Raw genomic sequence first — 15,418 nt, forward strand, 5'->3', positions numbered from 1 at the left:
CACACACACACACACTCTCACACACACTCACACACACACGAAGCTGAGCCACTCGTACAGCTTGTGCATTGGTTTGGTTGTTCTATTTGGTTGTATGTCTAAAAAGTTTTGCTTTTGGTTTTCAGTTTTGGCTTTTTCGCGACATTCTGGATCAACTAAAAAAACGTCTTTTTTGTTTCATCTTGGAAGCTACATTTTCACACATATTTCCAACCATAAAGTAAAATAAAAAAGACCCGGAGCACAACCGAAGAGACGAGAAGATATGAAAATAGGCAACACGTCGTCAAAAACCCCGCCACCTCCCCTTCCCCTCCCTCCCTCCCTCCCTCCTTCCCTCCCGCCGCATAATAAGTAGAAAGCAATGAGACAAATCCATACATCATTAACAGACACACTATGGAAAGCAAAAACAAAAATATATATATTCTCAAAGTCAGTTTGTTGAGGTTACTCCATATTTTATCCATCCAGGAAAAAGAAAGTGAGAACAAAGCCGAGGTCGCTGGCAGAGGGAGGGAGGGAGGGAACGATTTCTGTCTGTCGATACAAGAACAGCAATCACAGCTAAAGACAAACAGACAGACAGGGCCTTACTCCCCCCTTTTTCTCCCCTCTTCCTCCCCCTCTTTGTTTGTATTTGGTTTAGTTACGGTTCAGTCACTCATACATAATTAGTAGCAGTAGTAGTAGCTTTTGGTTTTGGGTTACTTTTTGGTTTTTTGGTCCGCCGCTTCGAGCGCACCTCCTCCTGCTCCTCCTTCTTCTCCTTCTCTTCTTGCTTTCCCCCCTGCAGCTCTTCATACCTTTGGCTCCTCCGCTCCTGACCGCTTCTCCTCCTCTTCTTCTTCTTCTTCTCCTCTTTTCTTTTGGCCCTTTGATCTGATCTTTGGAGACAAAGGAGAGGGGCAGATGGGAGGGAGGGATGGAGGGCAGGGGTTTGGGGGCAGTAAGGGGAACGCCGGTGCTTCACCTCTTTCTTTTGTTCTTTTTTTTTTTGGTTTGGACTCTTTCTTATGCTTGTAGTGTGTATGTGTGTGTGTGTGTGTGTGTGTGTGTGTGTGTATCCCTTTGACACTGCTGAGGTTTTGTCTGGACACTCGTCTCCCAGGCGAATCAAGAGACAACGCTGCCAGAGGCGATGCTTTGGTATCCAAGAGTGACTGTCTGGTGGTAGATGAGCAGTCTGGAAGATGACATGATGATGGTATGGGGCTGATCATAAATAAATAAATAAATAAACAAAAGAAGCCAAATAAAGCTGAATATAATCCCAAGACTGTCCACATCAGCCTGTGGTATCCACTTTGTAGGCAGTAGAAGAACTGTTGTAATGACAACATTGATAATGGCGACGAATCCTGATAGAAACGCTCTTCTCGAACAGGAAATTAAGATTAAGAAGACGACTGTGGATCTTTTAAAGGGCTAAACAACCAAAAAAAATTACCAATACTATATTAATTTTACCTGTATCAAATGAGATTTCCAAACACTTACGGTTGTTATTTTTTTAATCCTATTTATGCACCAGCCGGGTGAGTTTTGCCACATAGTAAGATTGAATGAACACCTCAGGCATTCACAGGAATGTTATTTTTCTGTATGGATCGGCATCTTAACTGATGCTGTGGTAATTAGAGATGCAAACCCCACCCGTCTGCCACTCCAGGCTGGTTAAACAAACGCTGTCTGTTCTAATGTAAGGTGTGTTCATCGCTGTAAAGCTGTAAAGAGAGAGGTAGGTAGATATCCTGCACGTGGGATCAGCTGTAAAACATTAAAGAAGTACCATAAAGAGCGATGGATACGAAATAATAGCAAAAAGAGATGTTTTGTAGGACTGAAAATGAGAGTAAAGGACATCCTGAGTGAAATGGAGAATGATATGAGTGCTGAACTGCTCCTGGACAGATCAGAAAGTCTTTTTGAACTAAAGCTTTTCTCTCCGTTTGTTGTTTTTCTGTCTTATTTGGTTTTCAGTTTTTGGTATTTGGAGATTTTGGTTTTCATCTTTGTAAGCGTGTGTTTCTCTTCTAGCATCTTTCTTTCTTTTTTTTTTTTAATCAGGTTGCAACCACATGACCTTCCACGCTTGTTAAACAAGTCTTTTCTTTTGGCCTCCCATGTCTCACACACAGTCTCGTTTCTCATCCCTGCCCTCAGCGAGTTCACTTTTTCTCTCCAGCCTATAAAAAGCATGCTGTTCGTTTCCCGATGCCGAGCAAAAACACTCCTCAATGCCACCTCTCCAGCTGTAGATCATTATTTGGTTTCAAATTTCCCCCTCTCCGTTCTGCAGTTCTCTCTATCCTCTCCATCCTCCCTCTCTCTTTGCTTCCTCCCGTCATCCATCCGTGTATATTTTTGGCTTCAGAAGACTTCAGCGGGGGGACGGAGCAAGAGAGACGAAATCAGAGATGGATCAGACAGAGAGATGGCTTTGGTTGAAAGGCGAGGTTGTAAATTTAGATTTTTAAAGCTCCTTTGACTCTTCCTCCTCCTCGTCCTCTTCTGATAGGATACTTTGGCTGTCAGTCAGGCATCACTCGGCCATGGCCCCTCCCAGGGGCGGCGGTGAGGCTTCGCTGAAGGAACAGAAAGAGGCGGGACTTGAACATGGAGATGCAGACTCCTCGGGGCACGAGGTGGGGCTCATGAGGTTGCTGGCGCCGGGGGATGGAGATTGCGAAAAGGAGAGCCTCGGGCCGCACACCCCAACGCTGCTGACCAGTGTCATGGCAGGCGTGGAGGCTGTCGCCATGGAGCCGGTCACCATAGGGAGGAGGGAGGGGCGGTTGAGGAAGAGAGAAGGGCGGAGGGAAGCGGAACCCCCAGGTCCGCCCAGAAGCAGGTGAGCCGCTCCCCCCTCGAGGCCGGAGATGGGCAGCTGACCGCTGCTGGCTGCCAGGGCTGGTCGGGATGGAAGAGAGGAAGAAGAGGGGGAGAGTGTGGACATTGATGGAGATCAGAACAGGAAAGAGAGATAAGAGAAGGGTTGAGAATGAAGCAGGAGGAGGAGGGAAAGAGAAGAAAGACAAAAAGATGCAAGAAACATGAGAAAGCAGAGGGGTAAAGACGGAGAAACAAGTGGAGGAGGAGGATGGGAGGAGAGCGAAAGAAGGATAAAGAGAGCAGAGATGGGACACAGTAAAAAATGGAGAAAGGTGGAAGGATTAATGGAGGGGGAGAAGAAGAAGAGATGAAGAGAAGAGATCAGAGTGGAGGAGAAAAGAGAAGTCAGTGAACACATCAGACACATCAGCACAAAGAGATAAAGGTGATGAGGGACGAGTGCAGAGTGACTACAAACATACAAACATCACAAGAACATAATTAAATGATTGATTGACGGGTGTGAGGGATTAAAGGGTCGGTTCACCCAAGTCACAACAAGGGCCGGTTATAGATATGTAAATAAATCAATATCAGTGTCTTTACTTGGATACTGGCTCCTGTTTGATGCTTTTTATCAATACCACTGTTATAAGATCACCAGCATTAGCATTAGCATTAGCATTAGCATTAGCACTGGGTGTGAGCATGCTGCATGTGTATTGGTTCACAGACGCTGATGGGTTTTACTCTTTAGGTATTGAATGAAAAGGCATTTTTTGACACTCCATAATACTACAGAGGCATTTCGGTACCCAGCTCTCCTCATGACAAAACTATTTTTGGTTTTATTACGCATAAAAAATGAATTCTGTATCACTGTACTGACGTGGAAGCAACAAGACAGAAATCTCGAAGCCTGCGGAGAAAACCAAAACTGTCCGCGTGGATACAACGAGAGGTGAGTACGGAAATAGGATACTGATTTTGTTTTTTGTGATTTGGGTGAACTGTGGAAGTGTTTCTGTTTACGTTTGGAGGTGAAGACTCAAACCCTAAAATACAAGGAGACAAATGACGCACACATGATGATGAAATGGAGTCAGGTACTCGTGAAAGTAGCAAAATGAACTTCTGTTGACCGTCTGCACACAAAACGTTTTGCATCATCATACAGATATTTGCATGTGACGTTTATGTCGTCTCCCAAAAAGCCTTTCAAAATAAAAGGGGTCTGTTTTTAATACTAAGCATCTTCCAGAAATTTAAATGAAAAAACTAATTATTCTTATTAAATATAAAGTGGGAATTTCAAAATAAAGGTACATTTAAAATATGTATGTGTATTTTCACTTTGCATCGATGATATTTATGGATCATTTAAAACGATATTTCGATCCTGATTGATGTATCGTTACACTGCTGTGTAAAAAAAGCCTTTCAAAATAAAACGTGTCTGCTCTTCCAGGAATTTAAATGAAAAAACAAATTATTCTTATTAAATATAAAGTGGGAATTTCAAAATAAAGGTGCATCTAAAAGATTATGATATGCATATGTACTTTCACTTTGCATCGATGATATTTATGGATCATTTAATCGATATTTCGATCCAGATTGATGTACCGTCACACCGCTGTGTACAGGATGTATAGTATCCGTATCGGTCTGATGCGTGAGAAAAAACACCCCGGCGCTGAAAGGAATCTTCTGTTTTTCTGCAGCAAACACGGCAGAATAACCCGTCTATCAGTCAGAGCTCCACCGTAACAGAGAGTGACACCTGCCAGCTTTTGAATTCCAGCGAAATACTCAACACTTTTATCCATTACGACGCCGTGAGTGTAAACATTCATAGCGTGCGCGGCCCCGGAGGGATTCAAACCAGAAATCCTTTTCACGTCAACACTTCATCTCAACCGACTCTTTTCAGTCTTTTCTTCTGTCCTTCAGCTTATAACTCCATCAGAGCCGGCAGTGCCAGAGCTGCAGTTTCCATAACGGACTGCATCCTTCTCATCAACACATGGCCCCGAGGAGGCCGGCTCTGAATGACGCTGAAGAGCGGGAGAAAAGGGGGTCTGAATCGGCGCTATAGGGAGATGGATCACGTGGAGGATTCAAAGCTGAGCTCAACAAACCTTATTTGTGATGCTTAATTGATTTGGCAGCAGATCGTCTCTTTGAAAAAGGGGAATTTTGAGTGGAGACTTGTTATTTAGCCAACAGGCCTGGATATTGAGGAGGCAGGGATTGTGTCTGTTCAACTGTTTACTGTAAGCTGACTTTGCTTCCTAAGCTTCGCCATAAGGGGCTCTTGTCACTCTTTGATAATAGCAGGCTATTGTACGGGAATCAAATTGAATCTTTCACCATACTGAGCGATTCAAAAAGTTTGTGCTGAGGAGGGGGAGTGTGCGTCCGGCTCGCCGTTGCCTACCGTCGTCCGGGGCCGCAAGGAAATTCATTTTGGACAGAATGGATGAAGGGTGAAATGGGAAGTGGTCTTTAGAAAATGAAGACTCATGAAGATCGGCCGGGCTGGAGGGGACAGTCTGCATGCAACAACACACACAAGCACACACACACACCTTGCATGGTAGCCAGGGGATTGCTGCCAATGAGGGCCTGGTTCATCCCTGTGCTTACTCCCATCATTGTGTTCCTGAAATGTGACGATGGACCGCAAGTTCACACATCAATCAATTGTTATACTGTATGTAGAGAAACAGTTGGCAGGTTAAGTGAAGTAAACCCAACATCCCTTCGCTCTCCTGTGTTTGCTGGCAGCAGCTTCCCGTCTATATATAACCTGTACATGACTCTGTGAGCGCAAACATGCAGAACTGCAGTCAGACTGGTGTGGCAGGCCGCAGGCTGACGTCACTCAGCAGCTGAATACCATAGATTTCTCTGCAACGTACAGCTGCATACGTGTCAGGTGATGTCAAGTTAAACATGTTTTCACTATAGGGGGAGGAGTGTTGATAGTTACACTCTTTCAAAAACCACTCAAATGTGTAAAACACCCTCTCCAGTATAGATAGGCATAGATGTAATTCAATTATATAACAAACCTGTAAAAAGTATTGTTGAGTCTTTTATCTCGGGCTGCAACTAATGACTATTTTATCTGTTGATTTTTTCAAAGTTTAGATGAATTGCTTCGTTTTACAACTTTGTATTTATAATATGTAAAATATTGAGCCTTATCCGACCAATAGCTGAAAAACCAACTATATTGATTTTACAATAATACACATTTTTAAGAGACACACAGAAACCGGAGTGTTTCTTTTGTTTTTATAACTTTAAAGATTCATAATAAAAATTGTTCGACTATTTGTTTCTGCTGCAATTCCACCAATCGTGTTACTCGTGTGCAAATAAGCACAATAAATTTCTTTTAATTCAATAAATACTCACATCATTTCACACATGCACTGAGTCTGATTGAGCCCACGTGTGAATAGTGAGCGAGTGGGCGCGCTGATGACGCTTCTATCACGCGAGCGCAAGTGTGAAGAAGAAGAAGGGTGATTTACACGAAGACGGCAACGGAAAAGTCGAACTGGAGAGCTGCAGAGATTCAGGAACCGTTTTGTTTGTAAGTGCCGACGCCGAAATCCTCAAACAAGAGACTCGGTTGTTTGCGACCACATTACAAACTGGTCATGTGACCCCGGAGTAATCCCCGTCGTGTCCTGCTTTCTGCACGCTCTACCCAGACGCCATCCCTCGCATAAACTGAACAGAGTATTTATCTCCTGTTGTGTGCTACATGTGAGAAAGTCTGAATAAGGTCACATCCTGACAGTTATACGAGAAAAAGTCTTTGCGTTGTGGATCTCAAATGAAAACAACAAAACAAAATACTTACCCGGTGTTGAGCCCGTGGGTACCAAGGCTGGGAGGGGCGGAGCTAGCTGTGCTATGAGGAGGCGGTGTCACAGAAGAAGAAGAGGTGGAGCCTACGGCAGCCGAGCTGACAGGAGTGATGGGGCAGGATGCTGAAGAACTGGCAGCTGCGGAGAAGAGAAGAAGTCACTGCTGTCACTGTGCGGATGAGTTACGGCGTTATCTAAACATACACTTTGGTGACAGTTCTTCATCAACGCTCGGGATCCTCAGCGTCGTCTTTAACTCCATTCTGCTACAGACCGGAGAGAGAAGTTTGCGACTGGAAAGTATTAGCCTCGGCTCAACGGGCCAATAAATTCCCAGCTGTGTTTGTTACCTGTCAGGCCATCTGTCATATCTGTGAAGTGTGGGATAACTCACACTGTAGCCAAGGTCTATAAATCATGAGGACAGGTCATGACTCATGGAGGTAAACAACTCAAGATGGGACCAGTGCTTCCATGTTGTTGTCAACAAAACATCATTGTTTTCCATTTCAATCTTCCTCTCACAGAAATCATTTCAGTCTTCAGCGAAAGGCGCCCGACAACACAGACATATCAACTTTCTTCCAAATAACGTCAGGACCGGTTTAATCTTCCCGTGACCGGCCCGAAAACACAACGGGGAAGCGCAGCTCTAACCTTTAATAATTCATTGACGAGACTCAACACGGGCACAAACAGTAATTACAGCTCACCTGTTGTGCTGAGACAGGTGGTGACCTGGGACAGACCGTGACTCGATATCTGGAGAGGAAGAGAGGGAAAGATAAATCAGGAAACACATCCATCCATCCATCCGTCCGTGGAAACAAATACCAGGCCAATTTTGAAAATGACACAAGAATATAGAAGAGTAAGTGGATGTACGGTGGACTGTACCATGTGCGGGCTGTAGCAGGGGGCTTTATGTGTCACAATAGGCGAGGTCTGGCTGGGCAGGGGAGGGGTGGTGCTGCTGGAGGGGTTAATGCGTTTCTCTTTCTGCCTGCGGTTGCAGAACCACACACGGATCACCTCTTTCTCCATGTTGAGCTGCTCCGCCATGAGCAGGATCTCCTCCGAGGTAGGCTTCTGGTTCTGAGGAGGGAAACGTCAGACTGATGAGCGAATACACAGATGAGTAGATACTGAAACCCATGATAGCGATAACACCAGTTTAACCCTGAAAGGCACACCTCAGGTCTGTTGTGACCTCAGACTTCATTACATCCTGTCTAATTCAGTCATTCAATTCAATTTGGTTTCGTTTATTTCAGCCATTTGTAACGTATAAGATTCAATACACTGGTAATAAATAGTTCCCTTATTGCATTAAAGAATAAAACAGGACCGAACATTCTTAAAATGATGACACTATTCATTCAAATTCAGTGGTGGTTGCTTGTCTTAAAGGAGGGGAAGCTCATTTCTCCGGCCTACGTCATAAATGTGTTTAATTATATGTAAATTCTACCCTTCGTTCCTTTTGTCGTACCAACTAGGCGTCTTTTCCAGGGACATGACCAGTGTCCTCTCAATGGCAGCAGAGCTAGGCTGCTTAAACGGCCTTGGCCCAGCTGGAGCTGCTGCGCCAGGCTACTGTGAAGTGTGACCGCCTGTGAGTGTGAGTGATCGTGACGGGGGGAGGAGCTCCAAAGTTGCCGCTGCTCGTTGGGGAAAGAAACCGCAGAGTGACAGAACAGAGTCGCCGAACACAACGCTAGTTGTTTTTAACAAAGACAAAGTTTCTGGGGATCAGTAAAGTCTCCGCATCAGTTCAGAACAACGGAGTGAAAAACTATTTTTAAAGATCGCTGATTCGCTCATTTAGCTGTCAATCAAAAAAGGATTCCACCTAAGACAGCTCATCCAATCCTCATGCAGAAGCAGAGCGTCCGGGCCAGCCCACTGTCCCACAGACCCTCAGAGACACTGAGTGTCAGATGGGCGGGACAAAGCACAGCATTTATCCAATGAGCGTCTAGTTTGGCTGCACCGGAACAACCCGCTCTACGCTTCCCCATTGAAGTCAGTAGAAGCTGAGCGTCCGACTGTGTAAAGTGCTGTGGAGCTGTGTGGATGAATGAGAAGGAAGTTGCTCGTGTTTCCTGTGATAAGAAGCTGATTCTGAACTAAAGATGAAGGCTCTCTAACGCGTATTTAGACAATGAAATGAACACAAAGCAGTACATACTGTATTTCACCACTTTTCTTCCCATGCAGTCAAAGAGCAATCGCCACTGTTCAGATTTATCTTTTACAATATTGTGGTGTCGAAAATCATAAAAAGCTTTGTTTTTCTAATGTTTTTCCTCTAAAATGTTTCTGTGCAGGGCTTTTTACTTGTCCCAGAGTCGTAGCAGTAACCACACATTTGTAGTAGGTCATCAGTGATGATTACATAAATAAATAGATGCAGTTTTCTGTCATTCCCTACCATGCAGAAGTTGCGCTCTAAGGCCACTCGCACGTTGGTCTCGATGCTGGTGCGTTTCTTCCTGCGTCGGCCGGACAGACCCTCGATGCCCAACATGGGGGAGGAGAGAGAGGACGGGCTGGGCAGCATGCTGTCTACTGCCATGGTTTCTGTGGGAGGGAGACATAAAGAGAGTAGAGAGAGAAATAATTAAAAACATGAAAACAAGAACGATTGAAGTAGAACTATCAGGTTTTTTGCATTTGAAATAAAAAAAAAAAAAACGTATTTTGTGTCAACTGTAAGTGACTGATGGGGGCGACTGTTCCAGTATTGAGTGCTGCAGCCATGAAACAGGTAATTAGGAGCTTGGTTAAGTTTAGGAGGTAATTTATAAAACTTTAAAATCATGCAAAGTGAGCGATTGCAGGGAACAAACTGTCAGACAAGTGTCTGCACAGACTCAGGTGAAGAGCACCTGCTGTGTTAAGTGCTGGACGTTTACCTGCGTCACTCAGCCACTTCTCCAGCAGCGGCTTCAGCTTGCACATGTTTTTAAAGCTCAGGTTGAGAGCCTCAAATCGGGAGATGGTTGTCTGGCTGAAGTCGTTGCCGTACAGTTTGCCCATCGCCACGCCGACGTCTCCCTGACAGAAACAGATAAACAGTGTCAGGAATAAAGCTGAGAGTCTCACACGCACACGCGCACACGCACACGCACACGCACACGCACACGCACACACACACACACACACACACACACACACACACACACACACACACACACACACACACACACACACACACACACACACACACACACACACACACACCTGGGTGAATCCCAGCTTGATGCGTCGTTGTTTAAAGGTGCGGGCAAACTGCTCCAGCTCCTCCAGGTCGCTGGGCTCCTCCCCCATGTGACCACTGTGACTTCCAGGAGTCAAACCGGACGTCAGCGAGGAAGGTGGCGCTGAGGTGGCTCCGACGGACGTCACAACGCCAACGCCACTGCTGCCGGTAGCGACAATAGAGCCGGCGGCGCTGCCAATGCTGCTGCTTCCACCGACGGCATCACTGCTCTTCTCCCTCTGTAAAAACAGGAAGACATTAATAAGAAGTTTTATTTAAATGGCTTTTAAAGTGTAACATTCACTTTTTTAAGCATTAAGCATTTAATACTATAATGCAAATGTGAAAAATAACAGAATTAATTTACACTTAGAGCAATCATGAATTTATTTTACACATGTATTTTGACACTTTGTGTATTTTAACAGCTGTTCATATTGACTTTGATTGTATATTTCCATCATAACGATGTTTAATTTCAAGCTTTTTGGTTTTACATGATGAAACACCAGATTATATATTACTTATATATAAGTGTATTCATATTTCAGCCTATTCCTAATGTTGAAAATGGCTAAAATTAAGCATTTTATCAAACTCTCAGGACTCTGTATGAACTCTGCTTACACCTTTTTACTGTTTTACCTTGTTACTATTGTAAGGTGCTTTGTAACATTATGTTATATAAATAAAGTTATTATTATTTTTATTACTACTAAAATATGAATGTTGTGTGTTCCCTTTAACTGCTCAGTGAATACATATGAGGTAATCAGCCTGGAAACCTGCATAAAAAGCAATAATTTGACCCTGAGTGCATTGACAAATTATACAGATTTGACAGGAATCATGCACAAAAAACACAAACACACTTTATTCTAAACAGGAGAAAAATACGATGAATCTAATATTCAGAGTTTAACCTCCTGTCAACAAGGAGACACACACACACACACACACACACACATGGTCAAAGCAGGAGTGAGCTTTGGGAGTATCAACTAATTGAGCCGACATCATGCGTGATACCCGCTGCTACACGCCTCATTTACATCCCTCGTCTCTGTGCATAAAATACATGAGCAAGCAGGGAACGGCCGCCGTCCTGTTTGACATGACTTCATCACGCCATAATGAGAAATCTATAACGGCCTTCGGCTGTGTGAGGATGCATTCATGCATTATGTTATAGGAGATAGAGGACACGCGGTGAGCTGTGTGAATATCTCATCGACATTCGGGATCCACGCTGAACTCAGAGACGGCGTCTATTATGAAAAGAACCTGGAATATATTTTGCGTTGAGCAGCTGCTTCGACCCTTTTTCTCTTTGGCAGACGGGCGGACAGATTGTCGCGGCAGAGATCGGCTATTTGTTTGAACTGTAAAGTGACTTGTGCCTCCTAAAGCCGATCAAAAAAATGAAGTGTTTTACATTCTGCAGGTGGTTTGCAGCGGATGACAGTCTGATAGAGGTGAATGTCAGTGTGACAGACGCCCCGCGGTGCGCTGATTCAAAGTCCATTTGATTTGCATGAAAATAAAAAACTAAAGTCCCACTTGTCGCATAGTTACGTTCTGTAGTTTCCCAAGGTCTCTCTTTCTTTTTCTCTCCCTCCCTCCCACTCCCCCCCACCCCCTCTCTCTTAAACCCACTCGCTCACACGAAGATATTTCGTACCTGTGCTTGGAGTCCCAGGCGAGGCGGGGTTGTCAGTAGTCCCCCTGGGCTTTGCTGAGGTAGCTGAATCAGATTTGGTGTCGAGAGCAAACCTGTGAAAGTAAGAGGAAGAAATTAATCAAGTTATTAAATGAATAATACAAATACCAGTAAAGCAATCGGAATAACAAAAGTGTTTCTTAAATGTAAATGTAGTGTATTCTTGGTGGTTTTAATTCTGCAGAGTGACTGCTCTGACTGAAGACCAGAAGTGGACCTCACCCTGCTGCGTCTGCTGTGCCTGTGCCGGCTGAGACAGGAGGAACTGGGCAGGGGACTGGAGATGATGACCCGGCATCAAAACCAGCTGCTGGAGCTGCAACAGCTGCTGGATGTCCTGCAACAAAGACCCACACGCGTGTTATTGTTTTTTTATGAAGCACAAATAAACTGACAATCATATGAAAAAGATCCAGCACTCACAGACACCATGCTTTACTTCATGTGTGTTCAGTCTGTTGTTAACTTTCAGGGTGATTCAGCAAAAAGGAACATGGTGTTCATTAAAGCAGGGTCTGTTCATACCTGGGCTGTGAGCTGGATTGGCTGCGACAGGGCCAGCTGCGGTGGAGGCGGGACTTGGACACTTTGCTCCTGTTTGGTTGGCTGTTGCTGCTGCTGTTGCTGCTGGGACTGTGAATGGCTCTGCTGCTGCTGCTGCTGCTGGTTGGCTTGATGCTGTGCGGCGGCGTGGGCTGCGTGAGCGGCGTGGGCGGCGTTTGACTGCTGAACGGCGGCCGCCAGGAGCTGAGCCTGAGCCTGTTGGAGGAGCAGCTGCTGCTGAGCCGGGAGGAGCGCGGCAAGCTAGGGGAGAGCATGAGGAGGAGGAGGAGGAATGGGGCCACAGCAATCGGGCGAGAGAGAGATTAAGGCAGCGATGGGAAATGAAGATGTAAATGTGCAGAAGGGATGGAGGGAGAGGTGAAGGACAAGTCAAGGCATGCAAACAAAAGGACGAGAAAACACAGAAAAAGAATAAAATGAAGACAAAAGTGAAGACACAGAGAAAAGTCAGGAGAGAGAACAAAGAGCAGTGTCAACTAAAGCATTCCAGGGATAAAAGGTGAGACAGTAAAAGCATGCCAGAGCAAGACAAGCAAGAAAAGCCATCCACTTGACTTACAGAACATTTAGCTGAGGTATTTCGCTCTAATGCTAATATACATGTTGTGCAGGTACTTACTCGTCCTTCGGGGCAGTTATGTACATACACTGAATATTTCCCAGTGTGCCAGTGCACAACAGCTGTCATTACCATGAACGTTTTATTAAGAACAGAATACACGTGGAGCTGCTTCTTTGATTCGTGGATCGTTTGACTATGAAGTTTGAAGAGAGCAACTCTAAATTCCACCTGCACAGCAGAGAAAGAGTTGACGAGAGCTCAGCTAAAGAGCTCAGATTAAAAAAGTCATCAGCTGTCTGTCAAATAAACCACGTGGCCACTTGCAAAGTCTTGTTCCACTTGTAACTGAGTGAAGTGAACAGACCAGGTGAAAGACAGTTCCTCCTGATGACTCAGCGTTTAAAAGATCATATATTCCTGGGTTGTAGAGAATTACTCTACATCTGAACGAGGGATCGACCGATATGGATTTTTTAAAGGGTCGATGTCGATACCCTTTTTTTTCCACCAGCCTTAGACGATGCTGATGACGATGACGATGACCGACACGGACTGCCGATTTTCTTGAGCCGGTATTTGGAGCCGATGCTACTTTTGCTCCCTCTATTTCCATCATAAAAATGACACAATGATAAAAACAAATGTTACGCCTCTCAATTTTTAAAAAAAGGGAACATTTACTGAGCTTCAAAAAGGCATCTCCAGCAACACGGAGCTGCCTGTGGACGCCGTCTGTAAATAATGACGGGAAAAAACTATTGGCAAACGCAGCCTGCATCAGCCGATACACGTAAAAAACGCATATATCGGCCGATATATGCGTTTATCACTAATTTGAACTGAGGGGAACTGTCCTGCTTTGAAATCTATTACTTCAACTTCATATCTATTGCCCCGTGGAGAACTTTGTCTTGCAGCCAGTAAAACATAAAACACTCAGAACGTAGGTGCTCAAACTCAGCTACAAAAAACATTAAACGAATACATGAATGCATCAAATAACAGGAAACTTGGAGTATGCCATCCCTAAACCATCATCATTCTCATCCTCCTCCTCATCATCATCATCATCATCATCATCATCATCCTCCTCCTCATCATCATCATCATCGGCATCATCATCCTCAGCTCTCAGTTGCCATGTCAGCCAAGAAGAGGGTCAAATCTCTCCACATGATAATCTCCATTCTCCATCATTTCTAAGCACAATTCACTGTGTGTGTGTGTGTCATGTGTGTGTTGTCTCACCCCTGCAAGCTGACTGCCAGCCAGCATCATCTGTGTGTGGTGGTGTTGTTGTTGTTGTTGTTGTTGTTGTTGTTGTTGTTGATGCTGTTGCTGCTGCTGTTGTTGTTGTTGTTGGGAGGGAGGTGCAGGAAGAATGGTGCTATGGGTCATCTCAGAGCTCTCCTCGCTCTTTCCCTAAAGAAGATCACAACAGGCACCTTTTCTGTGAGCAACGGCATTAATGCGAGGAAGGATCTTCACAACACACACACACACACACACACACACACACACACACACACACACACACACACACACACACACACACACACACACACACACACACACACACACACACACACACACACACACACACACACACACACACACACACACACACACACACACACACACACACACACACACACAGACTATCTGCTAAAACATCAAACCGCTGTTTAATGCGACAAGAAAGCGTCAGACATTTAACTCAAGACGGCCGAGTGTGACCATGAATCACAGTATGTTACTTTATGTTTTTACAGTCTCAATCAGATGCACGAATCCTCTTGAAAGTCCTGCACGTCTGTCCCCAAAATGATTCATCTTATAAATAAGAGGAGGTGGAAAAGAAACATAAATCCCAAGATTTGAACTAATTATGTGACAGAGAGGCAGAGAACCTAAATGGCTGCATTTGGCTCGACTGTTAGGAAATGTCCGTCAACTTAAAGCCTGTTTGAGTCATCATTCAGTCATCGTCTGAAAACTCTCAGCAGCTGCATTATTATGAGTGTGGCAAGGCTAAAGTGACAAAGCAGTTCGGGACCAACTCCCACAAACGCAGATGACGCCAGGGAACGGCTTCGTCAGAACGTAGACGCGTTAGAATATAAGCAGATTGTGTGGTTGAAAAGAAATAAAGGTCAAAGACACTTCATCAGTGCTCCTTCATTTGACTTTGAGCTCAAGCTTTCGTCTATTGCTGCCTACTCCTGAGTCACAGGTTCAAGTGTTTGCCGGCCCCCTGTCCAGAAGGTCGAGTCGATCCTCTTCGTTTCCACGGCGCGAAAAATCCCAAAGCTGCCGACCTCTGTCCTCCAGCTGTCGCTACCCTTCCATCACCACTGCGCTGTATCTTTACGTCTGTCACTCACCGCCAACCTCATCCACATCCTCTCGTCTTCCTGCCTTTTCTCTCTCTTTGCTTCCCGGTTAAGGTGGGTGGGGGCAAAGTTGCATGAAGTGCAACCATCAGTGATGGAAACAAGAGTCTCCCTTTGGGTCCCAAAGACATTAAACCGTAACAATTGCAGAAGCTACGACATCTATGGTGATATGAGTCCTGCATCGTTGCC

General features: G+C 44.9%; 1 protein-coding gene across 1 annotated transcript in view; it reads right to left on the reverse strand.

Annotated features, from left to right (window-relative positions):
• Positions 1–2,545: 2,545 nt before the first annotated feature.
• Positions 2,546–15,418, reverse strand: part of pou2f2a (POU class 2 homeobox 2a) — a gene marked incomplete at both ends in the record, with an annotated part of 77,045 nt that continues 64,172 nt past the window's right edge. The window contains 12 exons of the mRNA XM_083925168.1: positions 2,546–2,913; positions 5,427–5,500; positions 6,716–6,860; positions 7,436–7,484; positions 7,620–7,817; positions 9,157–9,305; positions 9,641–9,782; positions 9,969–10,226; positions 11,669–11,760; positions 11,930–12,044; positions 12,233–12,511; positions 14,082–14,255. Coding sequence (XP_083781294.1) covers positions 2,546–2,913; positions 5,427–5,500; positions 6,716–6,860; positions 7,436–7,484; positions 7,620–7,817; positions 9,157–9,305; positions 9,641–9,782; positions 9,969–10,226; positions 11,669–11,760; positions 11,930–12,044; positions 12,233–12,511; positions 14,082–14,255 — 2,043 coding nt within the window. The remainder of the gene's footprint in view (positions 2,914–5,426; positions 5,501–6,715; positions 6,861–7,435; positions 7,485–7,619; positions 7,818–9,156; positions 9,306–9,640; positions 9,783–9,968; positions 10,227–11,668; positions 11,761–11,929; positions 12,045–12,232; positions 12,512–14,081; positions 14,256–15,418) is intronic.

The sequence above is a fragment of the Echiichthys vipera genome (assembly GCF_963691815.1).
Source record: "Echiichthys vipera genome assembly, chromosome: 13".
NCBI classification, from domain to species: domain Eukaryota; kingdom Metazoa; phylum Chordata; class Actinopteri; order Perciformes; family Trachinidae; genus Echiichthys; species Echiichthys vipera.